This window comes from Anas acuta, chromosome 1, assembly GCF_963932015.1.
Source record: "Anas acuta chromosome 1, bAnaAcu1.1, whole genome shotgun sequence".
Lineage (NCBI taxonomy): Eukaryota > Metazoa > Chordata > Aves > Anseriformes > Anatidae > Anas > Anas acuta.
The window spans coordinates 31,752,887-31,769,111 of NC_088979.1; the positions used below are offsets into that span (position 1 = coordinate 31,752,887).

The 16,225-nt window shown below is 35.4% G+C and overlaps 1 protein-coding gene across 2 annotated transcripts in view; it reads left to right on the top strand.

Annotated features, from left to right (window-relative positions):
- The window catches only part of VWA8 (von Willebrand factor A domain containing 8), a 181,831-nt gene that overhangs the window by 52,156 nt on the left and 113,450 nt on the right, over positions 1–16,225 (top strand). For both annotated transcript variants that reach the window (XM_068675481.1, XM_068675471.1), the window contains exons 13-16: positions 2,903–3,063; positions 4,260–4,373; positions 12,540–12,708; positions 13,056–13,133. In XM_068675481.1, coding sequence (XP_068531582.1) covers positions 2,903–3,063; positions 4,260–4,373; positions 12,540–12,708; positions 13,056–13,133 — 522 coding nt within the window. The remainder of the gene's footprint in view (positions 1–2,902; positions 3,064–4,259; positions 4,374–12,539; positions 12,709–13,055; positions 13,134–16,225) is intronic.

Consider the following 16,225-nt stretch of genomic DNA (forward strand, 5'->3'; position numbering starts at 1 on the left):
GTTTTGATGTGTTGTACACATCGGTGACTTCGCACAGCAAAGTAGTAGCATAGGTTAATGACAGGGGCAATGTTAAATATTAATTCATACAGTAATTGATAATGAAGGCTATGAGAAGTTTAATGGAACAGATTTCTCTATTTTACTTCAAAAGATATCTTTCTGGTTCTTTTGAGAGAGACCATATTGTGCTAATGTTTGATTCATCCTTTACATCCAAAGTTGATTTAGTTGATTTGAATAGTGTGAAGAGCCTTAGGTCTTTCTATTGATTTCACAGAAAAATGTCGACAGCTTTTATGTCGTGAGGTTAGAATCGAATGTATCTAAACCAAGGGTTCCTAAATGTTTTGAGCACATAGATCATCTCTAACAGTTGCCTCACTGAACAATTCCTGTCTAATTCGTGATCTCTGACATCCTTATACAGATTTCTGATTATATACAATCCCACGTAGGCAAATTCCTGCCAAAGAAACTCATCCTGATTAGGAAGGATTTGTTTTTAAGTTCTCCTACTGCAGTTAAGGAACAGCAAACGAAAAGCAGCAGCCAGCTAGTTTCGTGTACTGTAGCTAGAGAACTTTTGTTTTAAATTGTTTAAAATAAAACATTTTGCTTTTATTTTTATCTCTCCTCCTAGATTTTTAGGGCTAAAAAAGCAATATTCAAAGCGATGTTACAACAATTTTCCGTCAACTTGCTCTTCCTTTCTCTCTTCCACAGCAAAAGCAATCTTTTAAGTACATCACTTGTGTTTGTGTACTGTGATGTTTTTGTTTCTAGGATTTCTTTTTTTTTGTATGACTTCATAATTGTTCTTTACAAATTCCTTCCAATTTTTTATTTGAGAAATATTAACAAAATGTGAGTCCAAACTGGCATGAAAAGCAGGAAACAGAGCTTTTTCACCTCATAATTGCCAAGAACATGATTAGCACGGAGAACCGTGGAAAATGGCTAAATGGGAGGCTTGGATTGCTATAGCTGCAAAAGGGAGGAAAGCAGTTACCCTGCTTGTGTTCTCTCCTGAACTTCCTTTTTTCCTGGTATACGAGGTATTTTAGAAAGTAACCAATGCAATAAAGCATATGCTGAGTTACAATGACGGTTAGAAATGAAAATAAAAATTTTGTTTCATAAGGCAGTATAATTTTGCAATTGCTTTGCTTAAGTGGTGGTGGAGGAGTGGGGTTGGGTGAGGAAGTGATTCATACCTTTCTGTCATCTCCCCTCCAAAGGGAAGAATTTCTAGTGGCAGAATATTATCTTTTTATATCTCATAACATTATATTTATTATATTATGTATTAAAAATAAATTTAGAGTAAATAAATAGAAGCAGTAAATCGTTGCCATTAAAAACGTATTTGATCTTGGAAGTCTTTTCCAACCTTAATGATTGTATGAAAACAAACCCCTTACAGAGCTTGGGCAAGCGTTAAGTTAATGATGCTTCATTTCAGTTCATCACTAAACTGAACCTAATGGAGCCATTTAAATAAAGATATAAACATTCATTTTATTTCAAAAAATATTTTTGCAGCAAAATACACTTATGAGTTTATTTTGAGAAAACTAACGCGTGGTTCTCAAGCTGCTGGAATTACAGATAGACATCATTGTATATAGCATATTAGGCTATAATATATATGCTGATAATTCATACTGGATGCTGTTTCATACCTGTAGAGGTGAATTGTCAGAAGGTGTGTTAGTTGAATATTCAGTTATACAGCATTTGCTAACTACAGAGTGCACACTTCTGATACAAGTCCTAAAAATACTTAATTTTTTCTCTGGCTTTCATTAAAAGTGGCTTACTTAGTCTACGAAGTCACTAATAAAATGCACAAACAGTAGAATGCACAAACAGTGCATTAAAAACCAGAAGTATAATAATAAAAACACTGTCTGTTTTTGTGCATCTGAATGTGAGGCTCTAAATTATAAAAATTATACTGAAAGAATCAGACTTAGTCCTGTTATTTTAAGGCTTTTAAGGAAATGCAGAAAGAGGAAATGATTCAGGCCATATGATGTAATGTATTCTATTTTTATTCTTCAGAGGGTTTATAGTTGTGAAAAGGACATATGCAAAAGCTACAGCTACAATAGCAAATATTTTTCTCATCTGATTTTAGGTTAAGTTCTGTTCACAGCACAGACTGAGGAAGGAATTTCATCTTTCAGGCCACAAAATTGCTATTACATCCTTGTTGCTGTAGTGCATACCTGTTGTAATGGAACATTCAAAATATTTATACTGGAGGCTATACGAGATTTTGTCTTTGGTTGCAATTTATTCCCCAAGTCTTACTTTGTGATGCTCTACATACTTTTGGTATTGTGTTTGTTACTGGCTCCTTTCTTATCCTGTCCTTTCTTCTCTGACGAGCTTCCGCTGTACTTTTCTTCTAAGAAGTACAATGTCATGCTCTTTTGTGTTATGATGTTACTTTAGGATTAATGATGAAGTCTTTGCTCTTTCAGGCGATTTCTTCTCTATAAAATGAATGACTTCTGTTTGCGCCAGGTGTAACTTGCTGCCCCCTTCTGTACACGAAACTGTACAAGTTCTCATGAGCTCCCATTACATTTAAGGCAAAGGAAAAAAAAAATAATAATAATAATAAAAAAGGCTTTTTTTCTAGTTTCAGAGGGGTCAATGAGGTGATACTGGCCTGCCTAGAACTTTCAAAGACTGTTTAACATAACACGTGTGTGAATGTTCGTGTGTGTGTGTGCATGTTTCTAATACTCTTTCAAAAAGTAATTGGAGATTTCCTGCTAATCTTCTTTGGGTATATTGTCAGGAAAAGCAGAATGTAGTTTTATAAAGAGAAAGCAGGTACCTGTAGAATGCAATACAGTATAAATATATTCTTCTGATGAATTGACAGGACATGACAGCCAGAGATTTGCTACAGCAGAGGTATACTCTTCCTAATGGGGACACTGCTTGGAGACCATCGCCGCTTGTTACTGCTGCCCTGGAAGGAAAGCTTGTTATTCTTGATGGCATTCATCGAATTAACCCTGGCACTCTAGCTGTACTTCAAAGGTCAGGATATGAGCATGGATAAGTTGCATGTACATCGTCTGCTTACTGAGCGCATGCCTATTGAGAAATTAAGTTTCTTATGGTGAATATGAGTTCATAACTTCAGAATGCTGTAAAAATCAAGATGAGCAAGTTTGATAGAACATATAACATTCAGTCTTTACATACATGAAAGCAGAAGCAATTCTTTAATGTTCTTTAGAAGTCTAATAGTACAGAAAATTTCAGCTCTCTGTAAATACAGTGTGTAAGTCTGAATTGAAGAATGGTTTTACTCTACAGTTATCAAATCTAAAAATTAGTAATATTTGCACAACGATTTGAAAATGCAAGATGTCAGAAAATATTTAAAATACTGTGAATGCATTCTGATGCTAAATAAAATGCAATCATTAGTTACATGTAAAAGCATTCTTTATTTTGATTGAAAAGAACTCCTTTGAAATATTATTTCACAACTCAGTAAAAAAATAAATTAAACTTCCCAGAAGCAAAAGTAGTAATATCAGATACTATATTAATAATAATCTGTAACATCAGGTCAAACATTTCTTGTACTTTGTTGACCTGAGTTGTGTAATGCAATTCATAAACTTACAGGACATAATTAGCTTTAAAAGCAGGTTGTAGCAAAAACATTTTACAAATTCGATTATTGTATATATACAGAGGAAAGTAGGCAGAAGAAAGAATGTTAGCCTGTTCTTTCTCTTTTAAAATCAGTTTATCTTTACCTTCTGATTTTTCTTCTAACACATGCATGTGCTGTATCTAAATACATATAATCAACGTCTGCATTAAAAAAAAAAAAAAAGCTGTGTCTCTATGTATATTACTCATTAAAACCGATTGAAATATGTTGTTTCAGGAAACAAACCAGAAGCATATTACTTGGTACCAGTATGACTAAATGGCTGTTTAATGCCACTTAATTTGAAAGATCTTTTTTTCTTTCATTTTCTCATTATTTTCTATTTAATCCAGGTTTACTAACTGACTTTGCATTGAAACTATTTACTAATGCAAATTACTTTATCTTCACACCTGGATGCATCTTAAACTGCTATAACTTCTTTTTTACAATGACCTGTGTTAACTGAGGTAGCTTTTTTTTTAATTAAAAAAGTATTGGTTGAAATAAGCATTATATAAGGAAATTAAAGGCTAGATAAAGCTTATCTTTTATTTTCAAACAGACTAATACATGACAGAGAACTGACCCTCTATGATGGCACCAGATTATTAAGGGAAGACAGGTATCAGAACTTAAAAGAAGAATTACAGATCACTGATGAGAAACTACAGGAAAGGTAAAGTGTTGGCTATAGAATGCAAACAGCTTTTCATCCTGTAGAGCACTTAATCTCCTTTATTTTATTACAAAAACATCTTGCAAAATGCTTCCTTCTTAAAATGATACCTTTTAATCACTAAGAGGGCATACTTTAAATGCCAGTTTCCTCGTGATGGTTTGTTGTTTGGTTGTTGTTTTTTTTTTTGGCATGAGAAAATTATATCCTGTTTAGAGTGCTCAAACTAAGAGAAAATCATTAAATATCCTTCAACAGGAGGGGTTAGAAATTGAAGGAAAATGGTAAGTACATAAAAATATAAATGTAAAAGAATATAATTCTTAATTTTGGAACATTTTATTAACAGCACCTGAAAATAAAGCTAAACTGAAATTCAATATAGCTTGTTACTTCCTTTTTCTTCATTAACTAGAAAGCTGGTATTTAATTTACAACTAATATGGAGCAGGAAATCCTAAGGATGGGTTGGGACCCATTATGCTTATGCTTTTTGTTTCTTCACTTCCACTTGTCTGCTAGAAACATTCCACAGATAGAAAAGGTCTCTCTGATTGCCACTCCTGATATGTAGTCAAACACTGATGACAAATTGCAGTTACTGGGAAAGATACTGTAGAGTGTACTCCAAGACAAATACAATCTAATATTCAGGCATATACAAAATAAGCAGTATCTAAGAAGCTAAACATGCTGTGTTTCTTAAATGGCTCAAATCTTCGAAAAAAAACATTTGAAGTGTCAGATGACTGTGCTCACATTGACACTGCAAGCTGTGTGTGCTCCCAAGCTTTCCAGAGACATTCTCAGTTCTGGTAGGGATGCACTCGTGATATGCAAACTCTTCATATGTACCACCCCCTGTTTCTCTTAATTGTCATGCTCAGTACAATTTTTTTTCTTTGATCTTCTTCATAGTCTACCCTTTAGAACTACGACTTTAAAAAAGTAGTTTTTCTTTTATTGCATAGTTGTTTTGCTATTTCTGGTTCCCCTTTGATCTAAAATACTGCACTGTTGAGTTTTGTGAGGGGGTGTGTGTTTTTTTTTTGTTTTGTTTTGTTTTTAAGAACTTCATTTTAAATTTAAAGTTTTCTTTAACATTTATTTATTTGTTAATTTTTGAAAGATACGATGTAATCTAAGCCTGTTTGTTGCTACTTGTATACAGACTGCTGCAACCATACACCTACCTAGATGGGCATTTCCAGCATTTGTTTCATGAGTAAAGAACTATGTATCAGTGAAGTGTTCATAAGGATTTTAAGCCCAAACTTTGAAAAGAGAAGCAAAAAAAATCTCTAAGGATCCATCTTGGCATTTCATCCCGACTTTGTGTTCAACTTTGTACTTCAGTGTAGATCTACTGAAATATTGTGCACAGCTTTTTGCTACTTTGGAGGCCCCAAGAGTCCTTTTTGGTGTTCCTCAGTAGAATGTCCCTCTTGCCTTCAGATCACAATACATTGCTTTTACCTAGCCTTTAGCTAGCCTTTACCTAACTTTAAAAAGTTAGCCTTTTACCTAACTTTAATGTTTTGCAACAGAGAGTTTATTGTGGATTGGTAAGAACTAAATGACCTATTTGACTGACCATGAGCTTTCATTCTAAAAGAGGGGTGACTTGTCTTCACTCTACGGAAGACAAGTTAAAGTAGTGCAAAAATCTTTCAGCTTCTTTGGTTTGGCTGTGGTCTTCAGTATCAGTGGACCACTCATCTGTACAGAGGGTGCTGTACTGGTCAGACCTTGAGGAACTGAAGGTGTTTCAGGACCTGATCCTGTACCTAATGTTTTTGGTCTGTTAATGTATTCTGCAAACATCACTACCTTTCACTTGCTCCAGGCTGTGATGTCAGGAGTTGTTCTTTGATTCCAGCACTGCAATCCTCCCTGCTATTCCTCCTTTTCAGCAGCAGTTACCTGTCACTGTAAGCTTCGGTACCTTCCAGTGTCGCAGAATGGCTGTGCAAAGTGAGGTGTTCTTCCCAGACACCTTCTGATCAAATGTTATCTGGGTTCTGACAGCTGATTTAATCAGAGTGCAAGAAAACAGGAAGGCGCAAACCATCCATCATTCGCCTGCAAAAGATTGCCTTGTGGAAATAGTGTATAGAATACATTGCACCTTGAATTTATGAGCAAATTGCCTGGGCAGTTTTTTGCTTCCAAGACATGACTGGGAGTTGCTTTCCACACTGATGAAAAATACGGTGTATTTTGCTGTGTAATAATGGCTTCGACTGGGTTTCTGATACTAAAGTTACACAGAAAGAGTTATTTATCCAGATTTTCTGAATTGGACTGAAGTAATTTCAGTACAATTGCTCTTTCCAAGGCCTGCAGAATATACATTGTCATTCCTCTTTCTGCTGGGACTTAATTTGGGTTGTTTGCTGAGTGGCACATGAAAACTTCTGTTCCTCTTCAAATAAGGATTTCCCTGTGGAAAGTGGTTTCAACTTTTATTTGAACCAGAAGTCTTTTTTTTTTTTTCCTCTCCTAAATCTTGCTCATTCGGTTCTCAGACTTCAGTTCTCATTTATATATTGGAAATCAATATATACTTTAAGTTTGGCGCACAGAATACATATTTTAGAGTTAACAAAAGTATTTTTTTTCTTTTGTTATTAACGTTTTAATATCTACCCGATCTCACAGGGAAAGGTAGTTCATAGGAGAAACAGTGGAAGAGGAAAACACGTACTGAGAGGTACAGCAGTGATTTAGTGGAAGTGCATTGACAGAGTTTTAAGTCTCTGAACAGTCAAGCAGGGCCTAAATGAGGTAGCTAAAAATAGTCGTAAATGGAGGAGATGAAAGAATAAGATAAAAAGGAGTATTTCTGAAGGACCAGGATTTGAAGAAAAGAAGGCAAATGCCTCATTAGGAGATCATTAGATTAGGGGAGGGCAGGATTTGAGGAAAAGCACTGATTAGGGACTGGAAGGTGGCTGTGATAGCGAACTGGTACCTTCCTGCTATCTCTAAGAGAAACTGAGTACATGAGGTACATGCTCCTTTTTTTTTTTTTTTCTTTTTTTTTTTTTTATTAACATCATCATTACTGTGCATGTGTGCATGAGACAGAATGGTGTGGGGTTTCTCTCTTCTGCACTACTTGCAGTTATTCATGAAATACAAAAAACCTAGCTGTTCCTCTGTGTTGCCTCAATTAAAAACTGACAAATGAGGTGGCCAGATTGTGAGTTCCATACATGCAAATATATCTTTCATAATGGAAAAGAACAGCTGATGATGATTTTTAGTAGACTACTAGGGCTCAGATTTTAATAGAAAGTCAGTTTTCAAGTTCCATTCATAAAATGCTTCATAAATTCATAAATTCCTAATTTCAGGAAATTCATAAATTCCTAATTTCAGGAAATTCATGAATTTCCTGATAGATAAAAGGAGTACTGTTCTTAACCAAGGAGATAACATTTCTGTAAACATTTTTTTTAGTGTATGTTTATAAGAGGATTTGAAACACCTGAAGATTTTTCTGGTAAAAATTCGAGATGTTAATGGAGAAGTTCTAGGGGATCCCCTTTTCAGTGCAGCAAGATGGATTTTTTACAAAGCTTTCATGTCCCTATATGAAAATGATAGAGCAAATAATACAATTATTTTTCACAGTTTTATTTCCTTTAATTTTTAGTGTTTCAGCAGTAATGATACTCACAGATTTTGCAGCATTCTTTTTATTCTACTACTACCTATATCACTTAATGATAAATCAAGAGGTTAGTATTTCAGACTTTCAAGAGGATAGTATTTCAGATCGCAATATGGCCAAAGGAAATTACAGGCCTCACATCATATAGAATGTGAACAGTATTATACTAAATAATATGAAAGTGCTTCAACTATGGCAGTGTTATTAGCAATGTCAGACAAAGGGGAAAGTATTGCTTGCTGTTCAGATTTGTTTTCACGTTTTGCTGGTTTTAATACCATTTTTCATAAATCAAATTTCTGACAACTTCATTTAAAAGTATGACTATCTCTCTAAGAGCTAATAAAATACATTCTTTTTTAAAATTTTTTTTTAATTACTGACTGTGAGTTTTATGTTCACAGATCGTTTCATTACATTTCTGTATCTGTCACATCCACTAGTATTTTCCTGAGAAGGGCTTCAGACCGGTGGGTCAATAGCTCTAGCAGGAATGACAAGGGGAACTTGAGTATTTTTGTTTATAATTTAGGGAGAAGAGGAAGAAAAAAAAGCTGCCCCTAAGAAAATGACAAATGGTCTAGATTATCTTAGAGGTCTTTTCCAACCTAGATGATTCTATGATAGAAGGAAATTATAGCTGTTGATTACTTGTTAGTTGAATTATTGTATAAGAAAAAATCCATTCATCCACTGTGCATATCCAAGATTTCTGCATAGATCTTCTTATGAAATGAATAATTACATGTACTTAATTAAGACAAATGCTGTAGAGTGGCTTTTACATGGCTTTTACAAGACAGGCGGTGAGGTGCTGGTTTGTCTTATGAGGCGGTCTTTTAACCTGTTTGGGTGGATAATCCACCCACACTCCCAGCGTGCACACAGATGATAAGGCTTTGGTGTGGTGGGCAGAAAGCCATCTATCACAAGAAAATCTAGAAATATGTATATAATAAGAATTGTTCAGAAGCTCATAACGTATGTCTAGTTTTAATACTCTGCAGGCAGTAGATTATTTTCCATGTGATTAGGTTGAATGGCAACATATATAGTAGATGAGACAAATATAAAATGTGGCAGAAAGTGAATTTTGAAAACAATGAATGTTTTTAACTGCTTACATTTTCTAGCTTTTACTTTGTTCTTTTGCTATGCTCTTTTCTTTTCTTTTCTTTTCTTTTCTTTTCTTTTCTTTTCTTTTCTTTTCTTTTCTTTTCTTTTCTTTTCTTTTCTTTTCTTTTCTTTTCTTTTCTTTTCTTTTCTTTTCTTTTCTTTTCTTTTCTTTTTTTCTTTTCTCTTTTTTCAGCTTAGTGGCTTTCCAAATAAAGTAATCTGTTAAATTTAGAATATTGTGAAATTGAAGAAAAATAGTAAGGAAAAAATGATAGGTCATTTGTGATCCTAGCATTACTACAACCCCTAACTCATAATATTGCTTTTATTTTGAAAGACTGTGAGATTTATAAAACCATGCTACAACAATAGACAACTAAACCCAGTTTGGTTTTGCAAGGTGGCATTAGGAATGCCATTCTGCATCGTTTTGGTTCTTTTGGGAACTTCACTTGCTTTGAACCATGTGTCAATAACAAGAAAATCTTTCCCTAAAACCATTCTGAGCAGTCTGCGTTCTGATCTTCCTCTTGAGCAGTGGTGGTAATCCTTGGTTGGAATTAAAGACTGATGTGAAAAGGACACAGATATTAGTACCAGAGAGCACCCTGCTATCTCTTTTATCAGTAAACATTTAATAGAAAGAGAAACAAATGGAGGCTCTCTGCACTAATCCACTAACACCAGGTTTTCCTACTGTGTTAGAGTTTCAATAATTTTAAAAGTGTTTTAGAAAAAGGTGGTTTTGTTTTTGTTTGTTAAAAAAAGTTTTTAATAAGATGCATTTATTTGGCCTTCATCTGCAAAGTATACAAGATGTCAAAGATCTCTGTCTTATGAAATAAAGCTCCATATAGTAGCTTCATATTCTATTCCTTTAGGGACTTGATCTGTAATACTGTGGAGCAACTTTGAAGCTCCTCAATTGCTATCATGGACGGTTGGAACATTCATAGCATTGCAGGATCAGGAAGTTTATGACTTTTTTTTTTTTAAATAATACACTTACCTTGACATTTTTCAACATTTCAAACATCAGTCTAAACAATAGCTTTCGAAGTAGCCAGGTAGTTTTATCCATGTTTACAAACTGGAAAACAACAGCAGGGGTGTTGTGATCTCTCAAAACCTAGGGCGTACTTCAGTAGCTTTAACTGATACCACCAAATTAGCTTGCCTTTACTTCATCTCCTTTCCTCCAGCTTCTCTGCATTCTCTCCCTGCCTGTCCCCACCATACTCTCTGAATTAGGCGTTAATGTGGATGTGATATGAGAGAGATGTGTTTCCTTTACGATGGAAAGCTGATGGCTTTTTTGCTCTTATGGTATTGCAGAAGGACCAGAATTGGTCCTGGGAATTTAGGTAATTATAGGAGGGTTGTTTTTCTTCTTGGTAATGGGGGTAAAGGTGAGTCTGGAAATGTATGTATTTATCCTATCTAGGGATCATTTTCTTCTATAATGAAGTTGGCCAATGTTCCCTGACCTTCTTTTATGCTTAGTGACGGTGACATTCCTATTGGTTCCTCTTTCATGTGATGTTTTCAGACATCTATTTCTATTTTTATCAGTCAGGGAATAGCTTCTAGGCTTATGACTTTCAGCTGAGAATAACTCATGCCACCCCCTGTGTTTGCTTTGATACAAGAGTCTGTTTGCTGTAATGACTCCGTTGTATTTCATTGTTGTGACTAACAGATGAGCCTACTACGCAGTAGACTTGATAATTTATATTTAATGGTCATATTGTGTCTTAGGATTTTCTTGCTTATACACCCTCATTTCCCCCTCAGTTTAACCAGGAGGAATACTTGCCTCCAAGAGTTATGATTTCAAATGTTGTAATTTATATGGGGAATGGCTCATGATAACAGGCATATCTGACAATATAAGCTAATTCAATTTCACTTGCTTTTCTTTTTCCAAATTAACACCTGCTATTTTAATAAGTGCACTGAAAAATTAATTGTTGTAAACAAGGCCCTTCTTGCATAATTTGACTGTCTTTCATATCTGACTTGTTACTGTCTACTCTTACTTCTACAGATCATGAAGTTGTGCTGACGAATGAGTAGAAATGAATTCCTAATCCAAAGATACGATAATATTACATAGATAAGACAGGCAAAAGATGTGAAAAACACCCAAGACAGAGGCAGCATTCTTCTACTGCCCTAACACATGCATCCAGCAGTGGTATATTTAAGCTTGTGTTGGTTTCAGTAAGCTCCCGTTATCTTCTGCGGAATGAAATAGGCAGGCATTTAAGAGACAGTTACTCACCAAATCCTACAGTGTGAAATTTACACAGTGAAGAGTGGATGCATTGCTACAGGAAGCTATGGAGACAGAGAGGATGATGAAGTTCAGAAAGGGATTAGACAAATCTAAGGATAAAAGGGCATTAAAACAAATAAAGATCAATCCCTAATATCCTTGAATGCATGATTGTGGGTGCTGGGAGAGTGCGAGGGGAATTAAATGCTGATAGTAGTTTATCACATAAGCCTTGAAAAAGGCTTCCCCAAGGAGCATCTCCAGCTGCCACCATCAGAGACAGAACATTTAGCTAGATGGATAGATTGAAGGACCCAGTAAGGTGTTTCTTAAATTCTTTAGATCTTAAGCAGCTCTTTGAGGGACCTGTTTCCCTGTGCTGACTTGAAAATGAGTCAAAGGTGAGGTGACTGGCCTGGCCTTTGAAGTATAAATTTCCGAGATATTATGAAGTTGGGTGCATTAATCACACCCCAAGCGACTAGGTGATTTTCCAGGGGCTGCAGAGAATGTCAGTAAGTTCCTAAAGTGTTACTAAATCCATCTCTTTGTGATATCAAGGCCAATCTTCACAGTTTTATCCTTTTTGTCAGTCTAATCGAGTAAAAGAAATTCTCATTACTGCAGCTTCAGTAAATGATGTTCTCTCCCTGATTTGCCTGTTAGACATACTGCTTTAGGTAAAGCACTTCTAAAAATCTTACCAAATTACTGAGATGTGTCCATTTGGGATATAGAAACCAGTAAACCGTACCCTAGTTGCTGGTATCTTGCCCATCATGAGACATGCAGGTCATCAGCTTGCCCATCTTGAGACATGCAGGTCATTTTGCAGATGAGAAGTGGAGACTTTGGGTACGCTTCTCAGTGTAGAGAAGTATGAGCAATTTATACAATTGCAAGTCATGTTATGCAGTCTTTGTCTTTTTTTTATTTTTAATAAAGTTGCATTTGCAAATTATGAGAAAAGACATTGTGATATGGCTCAGTACAATAATATAATCCCTTTTCCATCTATTTTAAAAATAAAAATATTAAATTTGATATTCAATGCTTATGTCAAGTAATGCATTTTATAAAACTTGTTTTGCAGGTCTATCTTTCCAATACACCCCTCCTTCAGAATTGTTGTCCTAGCAGAACCTCCTGTCATCGGAAGTAGTACCAAACAATGGCTGGGTCCAGAGTTTCTGACACTGTTTCTTTTTCATAATGTTCGATCTTTAAGCAAGAATGAAGAAATTCAAGTTATTAAAGAAATGGTAAGTACGTTCAGTATTTTAGGCACGTGCTGATTCTTGTTTACTGAACATGGTTATTTGCTATATAAAAGTATTTTGCTATGCTATTCCACTCCCCATTTCAGCGTAGCACAAATGAGTCTTCATTTTCAAAGCCTGCTTATCTTTTAATGGTATTGGAATAAATTAGCATTCTTAAAATGATATTAAATGATGCTGTAATAGAAAAACATTGTCAAAATTGTATTCCTTTTTTTTGGTGACATAAACCAACTGCAGAATGTGTATACTCATTGCATATATGGCTAGCTGTGTATGGAACTTAACCCATCGTACGGTAAGATTAATACTGTTTTTGTTTCAAGCAGATTCCAAATGTACCCAGTGCTGCTGTGGAGCAGTTGTTGTCATTAACACACAAGCTTCGGGAGACAAATGATGCCACAGTGAGTACTCCCCTACCCCCTCTTCTTTTCCCCACAGATTTGATTTCTCCTACTAGGACTGTTTGCTTTGTTTTGAAGAAAGACTGGGTAAAGCTTTATAGCTATAGTGTTATTTTAGAGGCTGCCTTATTGAAAACCAGCCCCAGAAAGTTACTGCTGACAGTTACTGAACCGGATACTGTAACTTCTTTGATTTTTATGTACGCTTTTAGAATCTGCATAAATAAAGCTTTTAGGAAATCCCCCAAATCCTAGAGAAGTAAGAAAAAGCACACACACTGTCAGTGGGCTTAGATATGTGGTTTACAATGAGAGATGCTCGAGGTACCTTTTGGGTAAGTATGGAGATAATCATGTTTGTCCAAATATGTTTTGATTACTTCACTTCAGTCACTGGAACTTTGGTAGCTGAAATTATTGTGGCTTTTTCGGCAATGGAAACTATCCAGCCATTATGAAATGCCAGTGGGCAACAGCAAAGATTAGGAATGTAAAAGGGCAATCTCCAGAATTCCTATCTGTGTTACAGATAATAATAATAATAATAACCTGTGTTACAGGTTATTCTGTTAAAACAGTCTTATTAAGAAAAATAAGTTCTGCTGACATAGTAACCAAAAAATTCTCTAAAAAGATAGTCAAATCTTGGTGAAAAGTAGAAGAAATCATTGCTATGGCAACTGGATGCTTTCAATGTAACTAAAATGTAAAACATTTTTAGTGGAATCCAGCGGTTTAACTGGTATGCAAATTGTAATCTGTTCTGCTTAGTTTTCATGATTTAACATGGTAATAGTTTTCATAGTATTACTACTCAGGTAGTTGAGGGATATTGAAAGGCTGTTGTGCTCTTCTGAGCTTAAAAAAATAAATAAAAGGGCTGACTTTTAAATACACCTATGGGACAATGTTGTTATTAACATCTATTTAACTTTCTACACCTGATATTTGACAAATGTAGACTGAAAAAATGTAGTTTTGGGTATATTTGGAGACATACCATGCTTGAATAGAGCATTATAAAAGTGCTTTCCAAACATGTGGATGTCTATAGCATTGTAAAGTATCTAAATGAAGTGTATGATGTTGGATAAGAAGTGAGTCATGATACGGACCGAGGGAGGATTCTTGTAGATGAGCAGTGACATGAGACATGTCAAGAATAGCATGCCTGTGTGGAGAGCTGAAATATGTGCCTAAGGTATGTCAGGCTATTTTTAGAGTTGCCTAAGTAAGTAATCCTCTGCCAGAGATTATCCTGAAATATTAGCCATTGTTTCAAGTGATTTTGTTAACAATAGAAGAATACCTGTAACATATTCAGCCTGTGGGTGTATTTTGCGTCATTGTAATTGTTTGTTTGATATACAATAGAACCTAGAGACCACAATCAAGATCCTGTTGAATTAGATGCCTGATAGATATATATTACAAAGACTGTCACAAGGACTGTAACCTAATTTTGAGTTTACAGCTATTCCATATAAAAATTTAGAACAGGTAAGGAAGAAAGAGGACATTTTATTCCAAAACTTTAACTCCCAGTTGCAATATTCAGATGATGTGACACAGTTCCTCCTCAGTGGGCTTGTCCTCTGTTTATTCCAGTGGAGGATCTGGTGCTATATATAATTTTGACTTTAAAATGCCCGTATTCCTTAGAGATTGGAGTGGCATGGTGTGAGACAAGAGGCAAGAGTGTGTTCCTTATTCCTCCCACTTGGTGCAATGGATGAAGCATGCTACCTCAGTTACTCTGCTCAGCTGTCAATTTCCACCAATGCAATCCTGTAGGCTGTGACTTGGGAGGATTGCTTACCTTACAAAAACATAATTAGCCTGAGAATATTTCAAGTGTTTAAGATTCTTTACAAAAAATATAATCTCCCAAAACAGTGAGAGTCCTGACTGGTGAGCAGGGACGACAGGGATGCAGCACTCACCCCTCTCACTTGCCTATGCTTTGTTCATTGCTGTGTAGGTCTTGAGACAGAGATAACACTTGAAAAGCCATCATTTACAACACAATGTCTGTAATACCTGGTAGTAAACGATGATGCTTCAGAAAATGCTTCACAATCTTCGATCAATGAAAATAGGAAAAGCAAGAGTAGCAATTGAAGCAGTTATCCCAATCTAAACCATCCTAGCTTATTGCTCAGAGCTGAGCTAAAACGTACTATCCTTTGCCTTCTTAGCTTTTGAGTTTTGCACAGTCTCGTGGAACTGATTGCTTTTATCCTTTCCAAAAAAATTAACGTCTGTTCATCAAAACTGCAGTTTTCCAGAGGAAAGAGTTGGTGATAACACATTTCTCATACTTAAAAATGATTAAGGGAGAAAAAGACTCTGAAATTAATAAAGTGTTGCCTTTTCTATTTTTTTCCTTGATTGCAAATTTGAGGGTTTTTTTTCCAATTAAAACAATATATTAAGAAATCGTAACGCAGTTAGAAATCATTTATATGCCCCAAAGCAAAACATTCAGAAATTACCTAATTAAAATATTTCGGTTAACCCAGGCAAAGCATGGCGTGACTTATCAGATCACACTCATTGTTGTGTGCTTCCTGCTAAAATAAGGAACCTGTTTGTATTAGATACCTTCATCCGGTATATGCAGTGAATAGAAGGATTTCTTTCTCGGTCGTTAGATCTCTAAATAAATGGCCACTTGTTTGGGGGGCTTTGTTTGTTTGTTTTTACATTCTGCTGTATTTGCTTTAGGTCTGCCTTCCCAGGCACTGAATCACTTCTGTAACTCCTTACTGAATCATGTCCAATTTCTAGCATTTACTTTAACACATGGACAACAGAAAAGGACACAGTGTTCCAGTAGTGGCCCACCCAAAAGGCGTGTGCAGAGGTGATACAATCTCCTTACTTCTGTCCAGTGTTGTCTTGTTTATACATCCACGAATCCTGCCAGACCGTTTTGCCAGAGCATTACTTGCAGAGCTCATATTCAGCTTGCGAAGAGCAGATTATAGATTTTAAGACATTGGTCCTTCTACCATGGCTTATCTCCTTTTTATTATCAATACTGTTTACTTTTAGGTATTATATAGCACAGAAAATTAAGTTATCAGCAT